Genomic DNA, 13,535 nt, shown 5'->3' with positions numbered 1-13,535 from the left:
CACCTACCTGCTAATCGGCTTCTTCCAAAATACATCGACATTTGAAATCGTTAGTAAGAACAACAGGAGCGAAAGTGACGTGTGAGGTGCACAACCAGGAGGGCTAGATCCGACGCTTGCCGTGCGATTAAACGTTCTTCCAGTGGTCCCGATGTTTCTAGCGTGATGACGTCACCCGCAGCTGTCGCGCTACATCTATGATATGGAGTGTATCAGCACCAGGCATCAGAAAGCATTCTAGAGAACTTAAGCACTTTTTTTATATCCCAATTACTTTAATCATGGCACCCAAGATCTTCCTGTACGTATATGCATCGCAAAGCTGATCCACCTTACTGACACTTCTTTCCATGCAGCACTGGCGCGACCGGGTACATTGGAGGCGACACCCTCTTTGCGCTGTACGACAAGCACTCTGATTACGAGATTGCGGCTCTTGTACGAACAGGTGAATACTATCCTTCGTGTCATTGACGGTGCACTATGCTGACAATGGTGAAGAGGAAAAAGCAAAGACTGTCACAGAAGCTTTCCCCAAGGTGCGGATCGTCATCGGTGGATTGGACGACTCCAAGACCCTGGAAGATGAGGCAGCAAAGGCAGACGTAGTCATTCGTGAGCCACCCATAGCCTCACTCAGCCATAGAGTCGACACTAACAATCGCAGACACCGCAGATGCATCCGATCACGAAGGCGCCGCAAAGGCCATCGCAAAGGGCCTTGCATCCGGTCACTCCAAAGAAAATCCCGGCTTCTGGCTACACACCGGCGGCACCGGCATCCTATGCTGGGAAACAATGCGTGACGACAACAAGCTAGGCGAATGGTCAGAACGCGAGTACAACGACTGGACCGCTGTGCAAGACCTGACCGGCCTACCAAAAGACGCCTTCCACAAGAACGTCGACGACCTCGTACTTTCCGCCGGTTCCGAATCAGTCAAAACAGCTATCCTTTGCCCACCCACCATCTACGGACGCGGTAGAGGCCCATCGAACACCCGGAGTCGACAGGCGTATGAACTTGCGCACTTGATCTTGACCGGCGAATACATCCCCATCATCGGCCAAGGAAAAGCACGCTGGAACAACGTACACGTCTCCGACCTCGCACAACTCTTCGTCCTGCTCACCGAAGCCGCGGTGAACAACAACACCGACGCGAAGCTCTGGAACGAACAGGGTTACTACCTCGTTGAGAACGGCGAGCACCTCTGGGCTGACCTCGCACGTCTTATGGGTAAGAAGGCGACGGAGCTGGGTCTTGTTAGCAAGAAGGAGTTGAAGGAGCAACAACTTGGTAAAGATAAGGCGATCGAGCAGGCGGGCTTCGAGGCTGTGAGTTGGGGGTTCAACAGTAGGGGTAAGGCGGAGAGGGCGAAGAAGTTGGTGGGATGGCAGCCGAAGGGACCGAGTATTGAGGATACTGTTGAGGAAATATTGAAGGATGAGAAGGCGAGGTTGGAGAAGAAGTGAGAGGCGAAGTAGCTTATCACTGTTAAATAACTCTTATCTGGCAAGGCTTCAGGATGCGTGCAATCAAATGGCACAGTAAGGCGAACCTCGCATATCTTGGCTGCGTTGATAGGATGCTTATGCTGCGCCACAATCTTCAGGCCTGATGTTTCGCACGCCAGGCAGCAGCAGTTGCACCTGATTGCGGTATCAGGTCTCGAGAGTACAAGATACGACAATATTCCGTCCAATTTTAAGTAGGATACTAGCAAAATCAGGCCTTTCTTCTGCCTGTTGTATGCACTGAGCCATCAGCTTACACATTTGAATATCTCCACCAGTATGGCGAGTATCGAAAGCCGCCCCCTTGGGCAACAGGCCCTTCGCGGCTTTGGTATCTTCCAAGCCATCGTTTCAATACCGACAATGGTAATACTTGGCTTCTTTGCATGGGAACAGATGACATATCCCTGGGAAGAGAACTACTACTACTTCTTGTACGTGCACCGTCCACCCACAGACACATTTCACCAATGCCTTCATGCGCAGATGAACTAACGTCTGCAGCGCATCTTCCATAACGGCGCTCATGTCCGCCGGTATTGTGTTCATCGTATACGTCCAGCGCAAGGCCATTGCGACACCGTTCCAGGCGTTCCTGTTCGAGATCGCGAAGTCGGTCCTTGCTACAGGACTATGGCTTTGGCTTATCTTGGACTCTGCGTTTGGCCCGGGTCGAGGTTACTATACAGATCCGAAATATGTTAGGAGACGGGTCCAGCGTGATGCGCTCGCCAGTCTATTGTTGCTGTGAGTCTACGGCCGTCGGAAGAAGTAAGCCAGGGCTAAATTTGTGCAGCGTCTTCTTCTATCCGCCGCTTGGGTACGCGTATGTTGTTTGGAGGACGAAGAGTAGCCATGGAGACGTTGAGCGCGTAGGCGACGATGAAGAGGAGGGAGTGGATCGAGCAGAAAGATCACCGCTGCTATCGAGAAACAGCGGGAGGGTCCTGGGTTAGCGCTGTGGTGTTAGCTACATATCTTGAACACTCTTGCGCAGAGACTCTGATGGCTAGATGTCAGATTTGGAGAAGCAGTCAACCCTGGTCGCTGGCCAGAACAGTCCTTGCAAGTTGTTGTATGTGCGACTAAATAGCGTAAAGTAAAAGTAGTTCTGTTCTAGGGTATGTGACAGGTGCAATTCAAATACTGAGTCTTCCATATAGCTACTCACTGCTCGCACGCTACGTTCACGTACGGCTACCACAGCGAGCGTACGTGACCACGGTGTGACGTGTCCTTCCTTGGGACTGTGTGTTGATCATGTTTCGATAGGGCGTCCCTCATCGTGGAGCGAAATAGACCATTCGCCTTCCTTTTGTTCACTCTTCATAGCGAAGGTATCCGTGTCCGTGTGCCTCCACAAACTTCAATCAAGCCTCTTATTCGGAGCTGGCCCCAGTTCTTCAAAAATCGTTCGGCCAGCACTTCTCCTTGGGCCATGTTGTAGCGTCGTGGCTAGCGGCGTGGGCCTCGAGCTGCGCCTTGTTGGTGTTGACGATTTCGCGGCGGCAGTTCTGGCACTGTATTGAATCGGGTGGTCAGCTATGCGCTATGATGCCGTGCAATGCAAGGGCATCAGGTGAGAAGCGCGAGAGTGCCTACGATGGACGTCGGCTTAGGCGCCTTGACGGGCAGGCCGTTTGCCTTGACTGGCGCGCGGGTGCCGGCCTTGTCAGCCTTCTTGTGCTCGCGCTGGATCTTGGGTGATGTCAGTAAATCCCATACTATGTAGATAACCTTAATATTCAACGTACTCTGTCTTTCTTCGAAATAGGCATGGTGGTGGATCGAGTGGATATGTTGGTGTAGAGGCGAGGGGAAATGTTCTGCAAATAGCGCGGGAGAGCGCGATCACTTTGATCAGGGTCTCGCTTAGCGCGTAGTCTGACAGATAAGCCCCGCTTATCGCCGCCTTGCCTCACACCACGAGCCATACTACCTTCACACCACTGACATCGCTTTCAAGCTTTCGAAAGCTCAGCTCGCAAAGATACAGCAAGTTCTCGAGCAAGAGAATTCCCGTCCGCAAATCTCGGTGTGCACTTGGCACTAATCACGATGCGTCTTGTCCGCTTGAACATGGTACGGATAGGCCGCGAATCTGGACTTCATTGCTACCTAGGCAGGAGTAATATTCTTTTGTGATGCAACGTGAGATGGTAATGTTTGCTGACTACGAAAACTCAATGTCTTCCAGCAGCACTCCGCGCTTTAGCAGCTCTGATTTCGTCAACCTCGGATCATCATCTGTCCATGCGTCTGGTGCACTCCCATGGCTAAACTGTTGCCAAAATTGGCCTTGTGCATCAGTTCTTCGACGCCATCCCGATGGCAATTCAGTGTTCAATCTTGGATCTTCGACCTGAATCTTGCCGGTCTCCGTATGTAGAAAGGCCCAGAAGTAGCTCCCTGATTCCGCGTCATAATGTAACACCTCCTTAGATGCATTTGGCAAGGGACCCAAGAATGCTTCGTTGTTACTGAGTCCACATACGTAGCTTTCTCCGATGATCTTATATCTCCCATTTAAATCTGCACGAATGACCAGGGGAGTGTCGCATCCAAGCAGCACACAAATCTGGTCGCCCTTGCACGCACCTGGGGAGCATATACCGAAATGGTGAGAGGATGTTTTGAAGAACGCTCGCCGGTTGCACGTGTGGAACACCCGATCTGATAGAATGTCCCCGGCTTGATACATGGCAACCTCGTTGTCACCAAGCGTTACAGTGTCCTGAAGAAACGCTAGAACTGACTCTAGACTTGGAAAGGCCTTGGAAGGTGGCACGTAATAGTCCGATACAACACCTCCGCAGATACCAAGGCAAAACGTTTCGGGCATGGATTTGCCATCGACGTGTTCAGAAGCCATATCTAGGCTTTTTGCCCATCGTTGGATATTGGAATTGCAATCTTCGCGTGACCCATCAAAACCATCTACGCTGGTGATCCTACCCAGCCTTATTCCCGTCACTCTCAACACCCTGTCTCGCAAAAGCGCAACCTCGCACGCGGAACTTCCGGAAGCGTGCGATTGCGCGGTGGTGCTTACAACCAAGGTCCTGAGATCAGGTGTCCATGATGGCCAGTCTCTTATTACTTCGTCGTATTGGCAGAGGCCCAACATGTCAAGGCGATGCGACACGTTTGTATAGTGTATCATCAGGTCGATGTATACATCTATCACTGGTTTCTCGTAATCGGGCCGCAAATCTATTCGGGTTCCCGTTCTGGATGACAGCCCCAGAATACCGTATACACGATCTCGAGGATCAATGCATCGAGAATTTCGCATAAATATAAACAAAGTTAAAACCCGTTCATCAAATGCACTTGCAAGATGAAAGCAATGATTCAAGATTGTTACGGCGTCTTCCGATTCCCATGGAATCACACTTCTCTTGTACGCCATACAACACAGCAAAATTTGGAGCTTTGCCCAATGCAATGTGTGGGCGCCGCACATTATCATTGCGTTTGTTTTAGCCAGGCGGATCTCCTGCCATATCCAGAGTCGTTGGAACCATGGTCGCCTCGAAAATCCCACAATCGACTGCCAGGTTGCTATGTCATAGGGAAGCTGTTCTGTTACGTCGCTCCAATGGGCATCATGTGCTTCATCCGACAGACTTCTCAGATCCGCCTTTCCATAATCGACCTCGACCTTCGTAGCGAGAAACTCGCATGTTTCCATGACTGTCTTGCTGGCGGCATCGTCCAACCCCAACCAAACGATAACTCTTTCTGCTAAGCTGAAGATGTCAGCCATCCGCTGGACCTGCTGACCTCTCTCGCTCAAGTCCTTCTGATTAATAGCAATACTGTCAATCCACAACACTCTGGGCGAGACGGGGTCGCGGAGATACGGTAAGGCTTCCGCAAGGTTTTCGGTAATGTCGATGCTGTAATCGCTACTCGACGAAACCCGAAGCCTGCATGGTGATTCGGCTGAACCCCAGGTATATGAGAGCGCTTCATACTGTGGCACATCTTCTTTTGTAAGTCGAACGATGCTGAGGTCGCAAATCACTTCGCTATCTCGATCCGCCGCGGGTAATAAAGTGATCAGTCGGATCTCATCGTTGCGTTCGTCCAGTGGTTGGTAGACGTAGTCTTTACTTCGATCTCTGTCGCGGCTGTAGAGCTGGCGTATTCTCTTACGATAAGTCCTGGCTCGACACCGTAGGGAAGAGGGCGAATAGAGAGGCATGGGTTGTATCGTGTGAGGGGACTGATGATTTTACGAACACGAGACAAGACTGGAAAAAAGAGGCACGGTCAGCATTCTTATACAGTTGGTGGCTCATCTTGTCTGCCCAATATCAGCGCACACAACGGGGTGCACCACGGCTTGTAATGTCTGTTTTCAGCCTTGTGCGGGGTGCTCAGCCTGCTGCAGTGACTACTGTTGCGGTGATTCGCTGGATGATCAGAAATGTGGGAAACGTCATGTATGGCTTATCGGTGTAGAAGGGCTGAATGTACGGGATGCGAATGCGTGCTGAGGAGGCGTTACGGTGTCGCGATACCAACTGTCGCACCTAGCTCGCTCTTCCCATGCTAGCAGCTGCTGTTGCCGCCGCCGCCAACGAAGCGCGCAGAGCAAGGAAGATCAAATCCATCAAACAGATGTCTTCGGTGCGACAACGAACACTGACCGCAAAAGCGAACAACGATCTCGATAAGGAAAGAAGATCGTGAATGCCCACGCACGTGGCGAAGAAGCCCCGAATCGCGGCTTCCACTTTCCACGTTCTGGCCCTTGCCCTAATTGGCCAGCGGAAACAAACAACGCGCTATTTTTATCAGAACTTCCGCCGCGCTGACTACCCAAACCTCTAATTCCTCAGCGCGCCCTCAATAAATCTCCTAATTCGCAACAGCCTGCACGCCGGCACAGAAAGCCTAGAAGACTGCCTTGGACAATTTTTGGTCGATTTCCTAGTACAAAGACAACAAAATGGCGCGTGGCAACCAGCGCGACAAGGCTAGGGAGAAGAACCTCAAGGAGCAAGCTGGAAAGGTATGTTCGAGCCCCGTTCCTGCCGCCGCGAACAACGGCTATCTCTGTCGTTGGTCTTATGAACAATAAATCGCTAACTTCCTGAACAGAAAGGCAAGAACACTGTATGTCTACACTAGAAAGACTCGCTATATCAGCCTCGAGGGGGGTGTTGGCTAACAACAGGCTGCAGCAATCCGGTACCGAATTCGCGCGCACCAAGGAGAACGTAGCAGAGATCATGCGCGCTAAGCAGGCAGCTGGTAAGCTTCCCATCTCGCATTTCGAGTTTCCAGGCCACAAAATGGCCATGCGATACTGTCGAGACGGCGACGCTGACTCCTTGTGTAGCTGAGGCAAAGAGGGCCGCTGAGGGCGCTAAGAAATGAGCGGTCAGACAAGATGCGCAACGCGAGAACCGACAACATCTTGACGCCACCACCACCATCACAGTCAAGCTGTTTAGAAGCCTATCATCATGAAGCGGAGTTTCCTTGGTTTGGATTAGAAGGCGAAGGGGTGTGCTTGGATTGATTATGGATATACCGAATACACCGATTTCTGATTTTGAACGCCGTGAGGAGCCCATTGCGCCCTTTTCCCATGCAACATACGAGTCTCTCTCACGATTACAACGCAAACAACAAGCACTAACAGCAGTTCTAGAGATGGCAAAGATTGTGAAAGTGCGATCTCTTGGATCTAGCTCTAATACTAAAGATTTTTACAACGTTACAATCAAGTTTTTAACTCAAACAGCACCACCGCGCGGCTACCATCGCAGCATGTGGATTACGGTATAATGCGAAACGCCCCAGCAAATGATAAAAATGGTATAAGGATCCGGGGGGAACAAATGCTAAACCAGAAGCTTTCTTGCCCGAACCCGTCGTAAGAATGTTGTTTCTCGACCAACCACCTCTCCCACAAGATCAACCAAGCGCATACACCTAGTCGATCCATTCTCCTGCTCCTTCTCATTACACCGTTTCTCCAAGTTTATATTCGTGAAGGCGTCTATGCGATCATGCCGGGGAAACCGCCGAAGTTGTTGATGGCGGCGGTCTCGGGGAAGGAGGCCATGCCGCAGAGGCATTGGCAGGAGCAGGTCTGACCGGCACCGTCGGTTCCTTGTCCAGCGACGACGGTGGCGGAGGCGAGAGCACCGGTGCCAGTACCAGTGCCAGTTGCAGCGGCACCTCCAGCCTCGACGGTGACAGTGGTAGGGGCGGCAGCGGCGCCGGGGTCAACGGACTGGAGGTCTCCGGCGACGAGGCCGGTGCCGTTGGTCTTGATGGCTAGGCCCTTGAAGTCGGCCATGGTCTTGTCGCCAGTCTCGGCGGCGTTGATGCTGAAGACCATGCCCTTTCCGCAATGGATGCCGTTTTGTTGCTTGCAGTAGAACCCTTGATGATGTTAGCTGTCGTTCATGTTATCGCCAAATCTAGAAAACTTACAGAGAGGCTCTGTTGTCTCAACAGTCATGTTCCATGTGACACCGGGCTTGCCCTCGGGGTTGGGCATGAAGCCAGAGTCCATGCCTCCCTCCATCTTTTTGCAGGGCTCGGCGAAAGTTGATTGAGTGGCGGTGTGGTTCTTCTGCATGAATTCGAAGACGACCATGTCGCCGACGGCGGCCTTGATGGACTCGGGGTTGTATCCTAGTACAGGTGCCATACCAGTCTCGACGGGCTTGACTCCACCAACGACGACCTATTGTATGTCAGATTAAGTTCAATAGTAAGTAATAGAAGTAGACTTACGGTGTGCGTCATCGCACCAGTTGCGACCTCGGGGGCAAGGCTCATAACCTGCATCTCGGCGGAGGCAAGTACGGCCGCTAGGGGTAGTGCTGTGAAGTACTTCATTATGACTAGATTGCGTATCGTGTAAAAGTGTCGTGAAAGTGAACGTAAGCCTGCGCTGCAAGCACTAGAATATACGATAGAAGGTTTGAAGGATTGAAAGGGCACTACGAGGGCCGGCTCGGACAGTAAGAAGCAGATGAAGTAAGAGAAAGAGACAGTGAAGCACTGGTATTATGAGGCAAGAGCGATGAGATGAGGAGAAAGTTTATGCCTGGGGATTGTCTATTCCTTAAATCCACGCATGAAATTGTTCGATTTGGAAGGCGTGCAGGCCGTTGCGCACATGGCGAAACACCAGCCCCTTGCGCTCGGCATGGCATGGGGGAAACGTTGATCGGCTGCAAGAATGGCGAGATTTTGGTGATGCGCACTTGCTTGGGCGCAACGGCGGGGGGTGTTTGGGACTCGAACCGTTGGAGGTGGGTTCGAGACTGTCGCGGTGGTGTCGCAGATCCGTCTCGCTTCTCGCCAGACAAGCCCAATGCGGTAATCTAAGAACCACCAAGGCTATAGACGCAGGGACAGAACTAATCAGGATGCCTGGACTATGGGGCTGGGAACTCGTGAGCCGCATGGAACTGCAGAGCTTTCATCTCGCAGCCTGTGTTCCCGAGAAGTTGAGGCACGAACTGTGTAGGTCGTCAGTCGTGTGCAGGGACTAGACCATGGCAATCCTCACCCCATTGGTTCAAAACAACGACTTTCAAGCCTCAATATGTCTGCTTCGTCTTCTAAACTTGCTCGGCAGCCACAGTGTGATGCGCACTGCCTCCAAAATGCGTCATTCTCTGGATCCGCTACTGAGTCGCTGGGGGCTCTTTGCGAGCCTGCTGCTGGCCAGCATGCAGACCGGTGTAGTAACCGGCATAGTACCAAGACATCATAATGTTCTTCATATTCTCGTCTTGCACTGTTCAGAGTTAGCAGCATGTCACCAACTGTCAAACTTCCACACTATCCGGAAGTAACGGCTGTCAAAACCACCACTTACCTGTTCCAAGGATGGCCTGCGGCATGGCATCTGCAAGAGTGCCGGCAGCATGTGGCACCGGAGGAGCCTCAGCACTTGGCAATTGGATCTGCGGTTCTTGCTGCCCGGAGAGATCTGGTTCCTGGTTCTCGTAAGACAGGGTTCGGCACTGGGCTGTTTCATATGTACACGTACCTGCTGCGGCGACGGTCCGCTTTGAGCAACGCCATTGGTTTCTGACAGCGGCGTATCTACATCTTCATGATCCGCGACACCGCTGGTCTCTGCTGTTGCCGATACGGCCTCCGCTTCATCCATCAGGTCCCCATATTCCCTAGAAACGTTAGTATCGTGATGTAAAGGCTTGGAGAGCTGCTTACCCCCGTGCTTCTTTTAGCTCTTCCTCCGTCAGGACGTCTTCAAGTTTCTTGCCCGATTGGTGGATACTGTGGTATTTCTGTTCTGTTTAGTCGATATCCTCGCGGAAACTACGAGAACGACGCGTGTAGAAACGTACCTTGTACTCATTCACCGCCTCATCCCAGGAATCGATCAGCAGAGAATCATCCCACGCGTTCTTGTCGCTCATGTCTACAATGGGTGCCATGTTGAAGTTTGGGTAAACAGTGGTGTACAGAGCAAGTTGAGTTGATAGCCCAGTAAAATGCTGTAAGGGCGTTCACTTATTCTCGGTTCGAAGTATTTCGCTTGGTGTGAGGTGAGTATATGGAGTTGAAGGTTAATGGTGAGGGCTGGGGACTATCTTGGCAAGTGTCCATTAGCGCGACTGCCACGAAAAAAGTTCCCGCGTCTGAGCTCTCCTCCGAACTTTTGCGCGTAACAACATTCGCGACCACACAGACCCCACGCCATTACACGAAATCACAATGGCTGCCGAAGACACCAAAGGAAAGAAGCGCAAGGGTTAGTAATTGCGACGTTGATAATTCCTGAACACGTTCGCTAACTTGTCTCAGGCGCATCAGAGGCGGCGCCCAAAGCGAAGAAGCCGAGAAAGTCGGACGATGTCGCGCCCGTCGAAGCCAAGCCAACGCGGAAATCTGCGCGCAAGCAAGCCGCCGACTTCATGGACATTGAAGAGGAAGCTGCGCCCGTCGCCGTTGCCGAACCTGTCAAGCCAAAGAAGGGCAAGAAGAGCAAGGCCGCTGCCGACGTCGATACCGAGATGGCCGAGCCCGTCGCGGAGGTAGTCGAGGTCGCTGAAATACAGGAGAAGCCTAAGAAGCAAGCAAAGAAGGGCAAGGCCGCCGCCAAGACCAACACAGAGGTCGCTGAGCCTGTCGCTTCCGTCGTAGAGGTGACTGAAGTGCAAGAAAAGCCCAAGAAGGGTGGCAAGAAGGGCAAGACGGTAGTCGCAGAGGAGACCGTCGTAGCAGAGGCCCCTAAGGAGAAGGCTAAGAAGTCCAAGAAGGGCAAAGCTGCTGAGGCCGAGCCAGTTGAGGACGCTGTCGCCGTAGTGGAGGAGACTACTACAGTCGCAAAGCCAGCGAAGGCAAAGGGAGGAAAGAAGCAGAAGGCGACTGAACCCGAGGTCGAGATTACCGAGGTCACAGCGGTGGAAGATGACGCAGACGATGCTGGCGAAGACGACCAGACGGCAGCTCTCCTCGCTGGCTTCAGCGACTCAGACTCAGACGACGCCGATGAGGACGTCAACTTTGACGAAGAAGCAAAGGTTCCCAAGCTCAGCGCCAAGCAACGGAAAGCTATCAAGCAGGCGGAGGCGGCACCCAAGTCCAACCAGCCTGGTGTCCTCTACGTTGGGTATGCAAACCTGTCCATTCTAGACCACACTTTACTAACAATGCGTCCAGTCGTGTGCCCCGCGGTTTCTTCGAGCCCCAGATGAAGCAGTACTTCTCGCAATTCGGCAAGGTCAACCGGTTACGCCTGTCACGCAACAAGAAGACTGGTGCTTCCAAGCACTTCGCTTTCGTCGAGTTCCAATCTGAAGAAGTCGCTGACATCGTTGCACGAACTATGAATAACTACCTACTGTTCGGTCACATTCTTAAGGTCCACCTTATTCCTGCCGAACAGGTACACCCCGACCTCTTCAAGGGTGCCAATGAGCGGTTCAAGGTCGACCCTCGCAACAAGAAGGCCGGTCTCGAGATGGAGCGCGGTGTTGAGCGTGCGCAGTGGGAGAAGCGCGTGGAGAACGAGAACAAGAGAAGGACAAGCAAGGCTAAGCAGCTCAAGGAGGTCTTTGATTACGAGTTCGAAGCACCGGCGCTCAAGACTGTCGACAGTGTCCCTAAGCACACCAGCATCACTACGCTCGAAGCCGCGAAGCCCCAAGAGCTTCTTACTCAGGCGGCTACTGAGGAGACCACAGTTGCTGAGCTCCCCAAGGCCAAGAAGGGTAAGAAGGGCGCCAAGGCTCAAGCAGCAGCACCACCTACAGAGGTTGCTGAGGTCACAGAGGTAGTCGAGGCTGTCTCACCTGCGCCAGCAAAGAAGGGCAAGAAGGGTGCAAAGACCAAGCCTGTTGAGGCAGCTGAGGTGGTGGTGGAGGAGGTTGCCGCGCCTGCCCCAGAGAAGAAGACTAGGAAGCGCAAGTCAGATGTCACAGTCGAGACTACTACCGTCACCGAGGAGACCGTCCCGGAAGTAACGCCCAGGAGCAAGCGCACCAAGAAGGAGAAGGTCGTTGTCGAGCCCATCGTCGAGGAGGTCGAGGAGAAGAAGGCCGCTGCCAAGCCTAAGAAGGCCAAGAAGGCGAAGGCCTAGACGCGCTGATATCAGCTCTGACAGCTGTCAGCTTCGTTGTACATGTTTAATGGCCGCGGCAGTTTACGATTTTCTGCATTCGACCACCTGCACCATTCTTCATCGATGAGCCGGCGTTACGTAGACAAAACGTGGTTTTAGCGTATCCATACCAATGCAGCATTCTGCCATTCGCTTTCGTTCCCTATCACACGTTATGTGTATTTTTCACAGGCCATCCACCTGATTTGACGTGGTACTTTTCAAGTGGGCACTTCCACCCCTGCGTCTGCTCCACACTTAAACCTCATGCAGAAGGGATACTTGCGCTTACACGGGCTACCTGTCCAAATGTGGAAAGTTTCCGTAGAGTGGTTTCTAACTCTAGTAGACACGGGAGGTAGTTGTCGTATAAGATGACAATGCATCCTACGCCAAGATATCTATCACCTCTACATTGCTGACATGCTTTAAGAAGTGTCTCTTCGTCTGTACCTCATCGTATCCATCTTCGCATTCCTCATCAAATCCATCACTTCACAATGGCAGAGAACGACGCACGTCTCGCGGCATCTCAGATGTACGACTCAGTTACTTCGCTACCCCCAGCAAAACGACACATCATCACCCACAACGAAGAGGGCAAAAGCACTGTCCACTCGAGCCCAGCGTTGCAATACTACGGGTACCCTGGTATTGGTGGAACATCTCGATCTTGTAAGTCTTGTTCTTCTAACGGTGCGCGGCATCCCATTGCTAGACTGTAGGAAAATGGTGATAATACTGCACACCGTCGACATATCATCAAGCAGACATACTAACACAATTCGCCGACTAGACGCCACGTCCTCCATCCCAGCTTCCCTCCAAAATGACCAAGATATCTCTGCCTACACATCGCAAGAAGGAGAGTCAAGCTACACAGGCCGCAGCATCGTAGCCAATGGATCTGGCTCCCACCTCATTGTCTGCGACCTCGCTCCTGGTCAGGCCAGTATGATGCACCGCACTGTATCCATCGACTACGTAATCTGCACCCACGGCGATGTCCGTATGGAGACTGCTACTGGAGAAATGGTAGATTTGAAACCTGGTGTACGTACTCCTTCTTTCTGTCCCCTTTCTTCCTTTCTTTCCCCGTTTCGGTTTGTTTTTGGGGCTGTTAAAAAGGATGCGTGATTTTGTTGCAACGTTACTGATGGAATGGGAATAGGATCATATCATCCAGCGAGGCACGATGCACAAGTGGCATAACGCATCCGAGACCGAGCCCGCGAGGTTCATTGCTATCACGTTGCCTGCAGAGCCGTTCCAGGTTCCGGGTACCGGGGAGGTGTTGGCGGAGGAACATGTCCAGGGGAGTGAGGCTAAAGATTGGGATGTTAGTAAGATGTAGCCGAGTAGATGGCAGATTCGATGAACGAGGGAGAGGTCGCTAGATCAT

At 52.3% G+C, this 13,535-nt stretch overlaps 7 protein-coding genes across 7 annotated transcripts; 4 read left to right on the top strand and 3 right to left on the bottom strand.

The window, feature by feature from the left end:
• Window positions 1–281: 281 nt before the first annotated feature.
• On the top strand, window positions 282–1,476 carry J4E93_002441 (uncharacterized protein; the record flags this gene model as incomplete). The annotated part of the gene is made up of 4 exons (XM_049340386.1): window positions 282–301; window positions 357–448; window positions 502–615; window positions 668–1,476. The coding sequence occupies 4 exons, from the start codon at window positions 282–284 to the stop codon at window positions 1,474–1,476; spliced, it is 1,035 nt and encodes a 344-aa protein (XP_049202708.1).
• A 405-nt stretch (window positions 1,477–1,881) lies between these two features.
• Window positions 1,882–2,269, top strand: J4E93_002440 (uncharacterized protein; the record flags this gene model as incomplete). Its single annotated transcript, XM_049340385.1, has 2 exons — window positions 1,882–1,952; window positions 2,023–2,269. 2 exons carry the CDS (start codon window positions 1,882–1,884, stop codon window positions 2,267–2,269), a joined length of 318 nt encoding a protein of 105 aa, XP_049202707.1.
• Window positions 2,270–2,921: 652 nt separating this feature from the next.
• J4E93_002439 (uncharacterized protein) lies at window positions 2,922–3,296 on the bottom strand (the record flags this gene model as incomplete). Its single annotated transcript, XM_049340384.1, has 3 exons — window positions 2,922–3,038; window positions 3,121–3,216; window positions 3,273–3,296. The coding sequence occupies 3 exons, from the start codon at window positions 3,294–3,296 to the stop codon at window positions 2,922–2,924; spliced, it is 237 nt and encodes a 78-aa protein (XP_049202706.1).
• A 4,241-nt stretch (window positions 3,297–7,537) lies between these two features.
• J4E93_002438 (uncharacterized protein) lies at window positions 7,538–8,388 on the bottom strand (the record flags this gene model as incomplete). Its single annotated transcript, XM_049340383.1, has 3 exons — window positions 7,538–7,926; window positions 7,978–8,233; window positions 8,284–8,388. The coding sequence occupies 3 exons, from the start codon at window positions 8,386–8,388 to the stop codon at window positions 7,538–7,540; spliced, it is 750 nt and encodes a 249-aa protein (XP_049202705.1).
• A 797-nt stretch (window positions 8,389–9,185) lies between these two features.
• Window positions 9,186–9,965, bottom strand: J4E93_002437 (uncharacterized protein; the record flags this gene model as incomplete). Its single annotated transcript, XM_049340382.1, has 5 exons — window positions 9,186–9,298; window positions 9,380–9,500; window positions 9,554–9,692; window positions 9,739–9,815; window positions 9,876–9,965. 5 exons carry the CDS (start codon window positions 9,963–9,965, stop codon window positions 9,186–9,188), a joined length of 540 nt encoding a protein of 179 aa, XP_049202704.1.
• Window positions 9,966–10,245: 280 nt separating this feature from the next.
• Window positions 10,246–12,112, top strand: J4E93_002436 (uncharacterized protein; the record flags this gene model as incomplete). The annotated part of the gene is made up of 3 exons (XM_049340381.1): window positions 10,246–10,282; window positions 10,336–11,143; window positions 11,194–12,112. The coding sequence occupies 3 exons, from the start codon at window positions 10,246–10,248 to the stop codon at window positions 12,110–12,112; spliced, it is 1,764 nt and encodes a 587-aa protein (XP_049202703.1).
• A 521-nt stretch (window positions 12,113–12,633) lies between these two features.
• On the top strand, window positions 12,634–13,487 carry J4E93_002435 (uncharacterized protein; the record flags this gene model as incomplete). Its single annotated transcript, XM_049340380.1, has 3 exons — window positions 12,634–12,808; window positions 12,930–13,186; window positions 13,305–13,487. The coding sequence occupies 3 exons, from the start codon at window positions 12,634–12,636 to the stop codon at window positions 13,485–13,487; spliced, it is 615 nt and encodes a 204-aa protein (XP_049202702.1).
• Between the last annotated feature and the right edge of the window lie 48 nt (window positions 13,488–13,535).

This window comes from Alternaria ventricosa, assembly GCF_023758065.1.
Source record: "Alternaria ventricosa strain BMP 2768 chromosome Unknown scaffold_3, whole genome shotgun sequence".
Taxonomy (NCBI): Eukaryota; Fungi; Ascomycota; class Dothideomycetes; order Pleosporales; family Pleosporaceae; genus Alternaria; species Alternaria ventricosa.
This window is presented reverse-complemented; position numbering and strand designations above follow the sequence as displayed.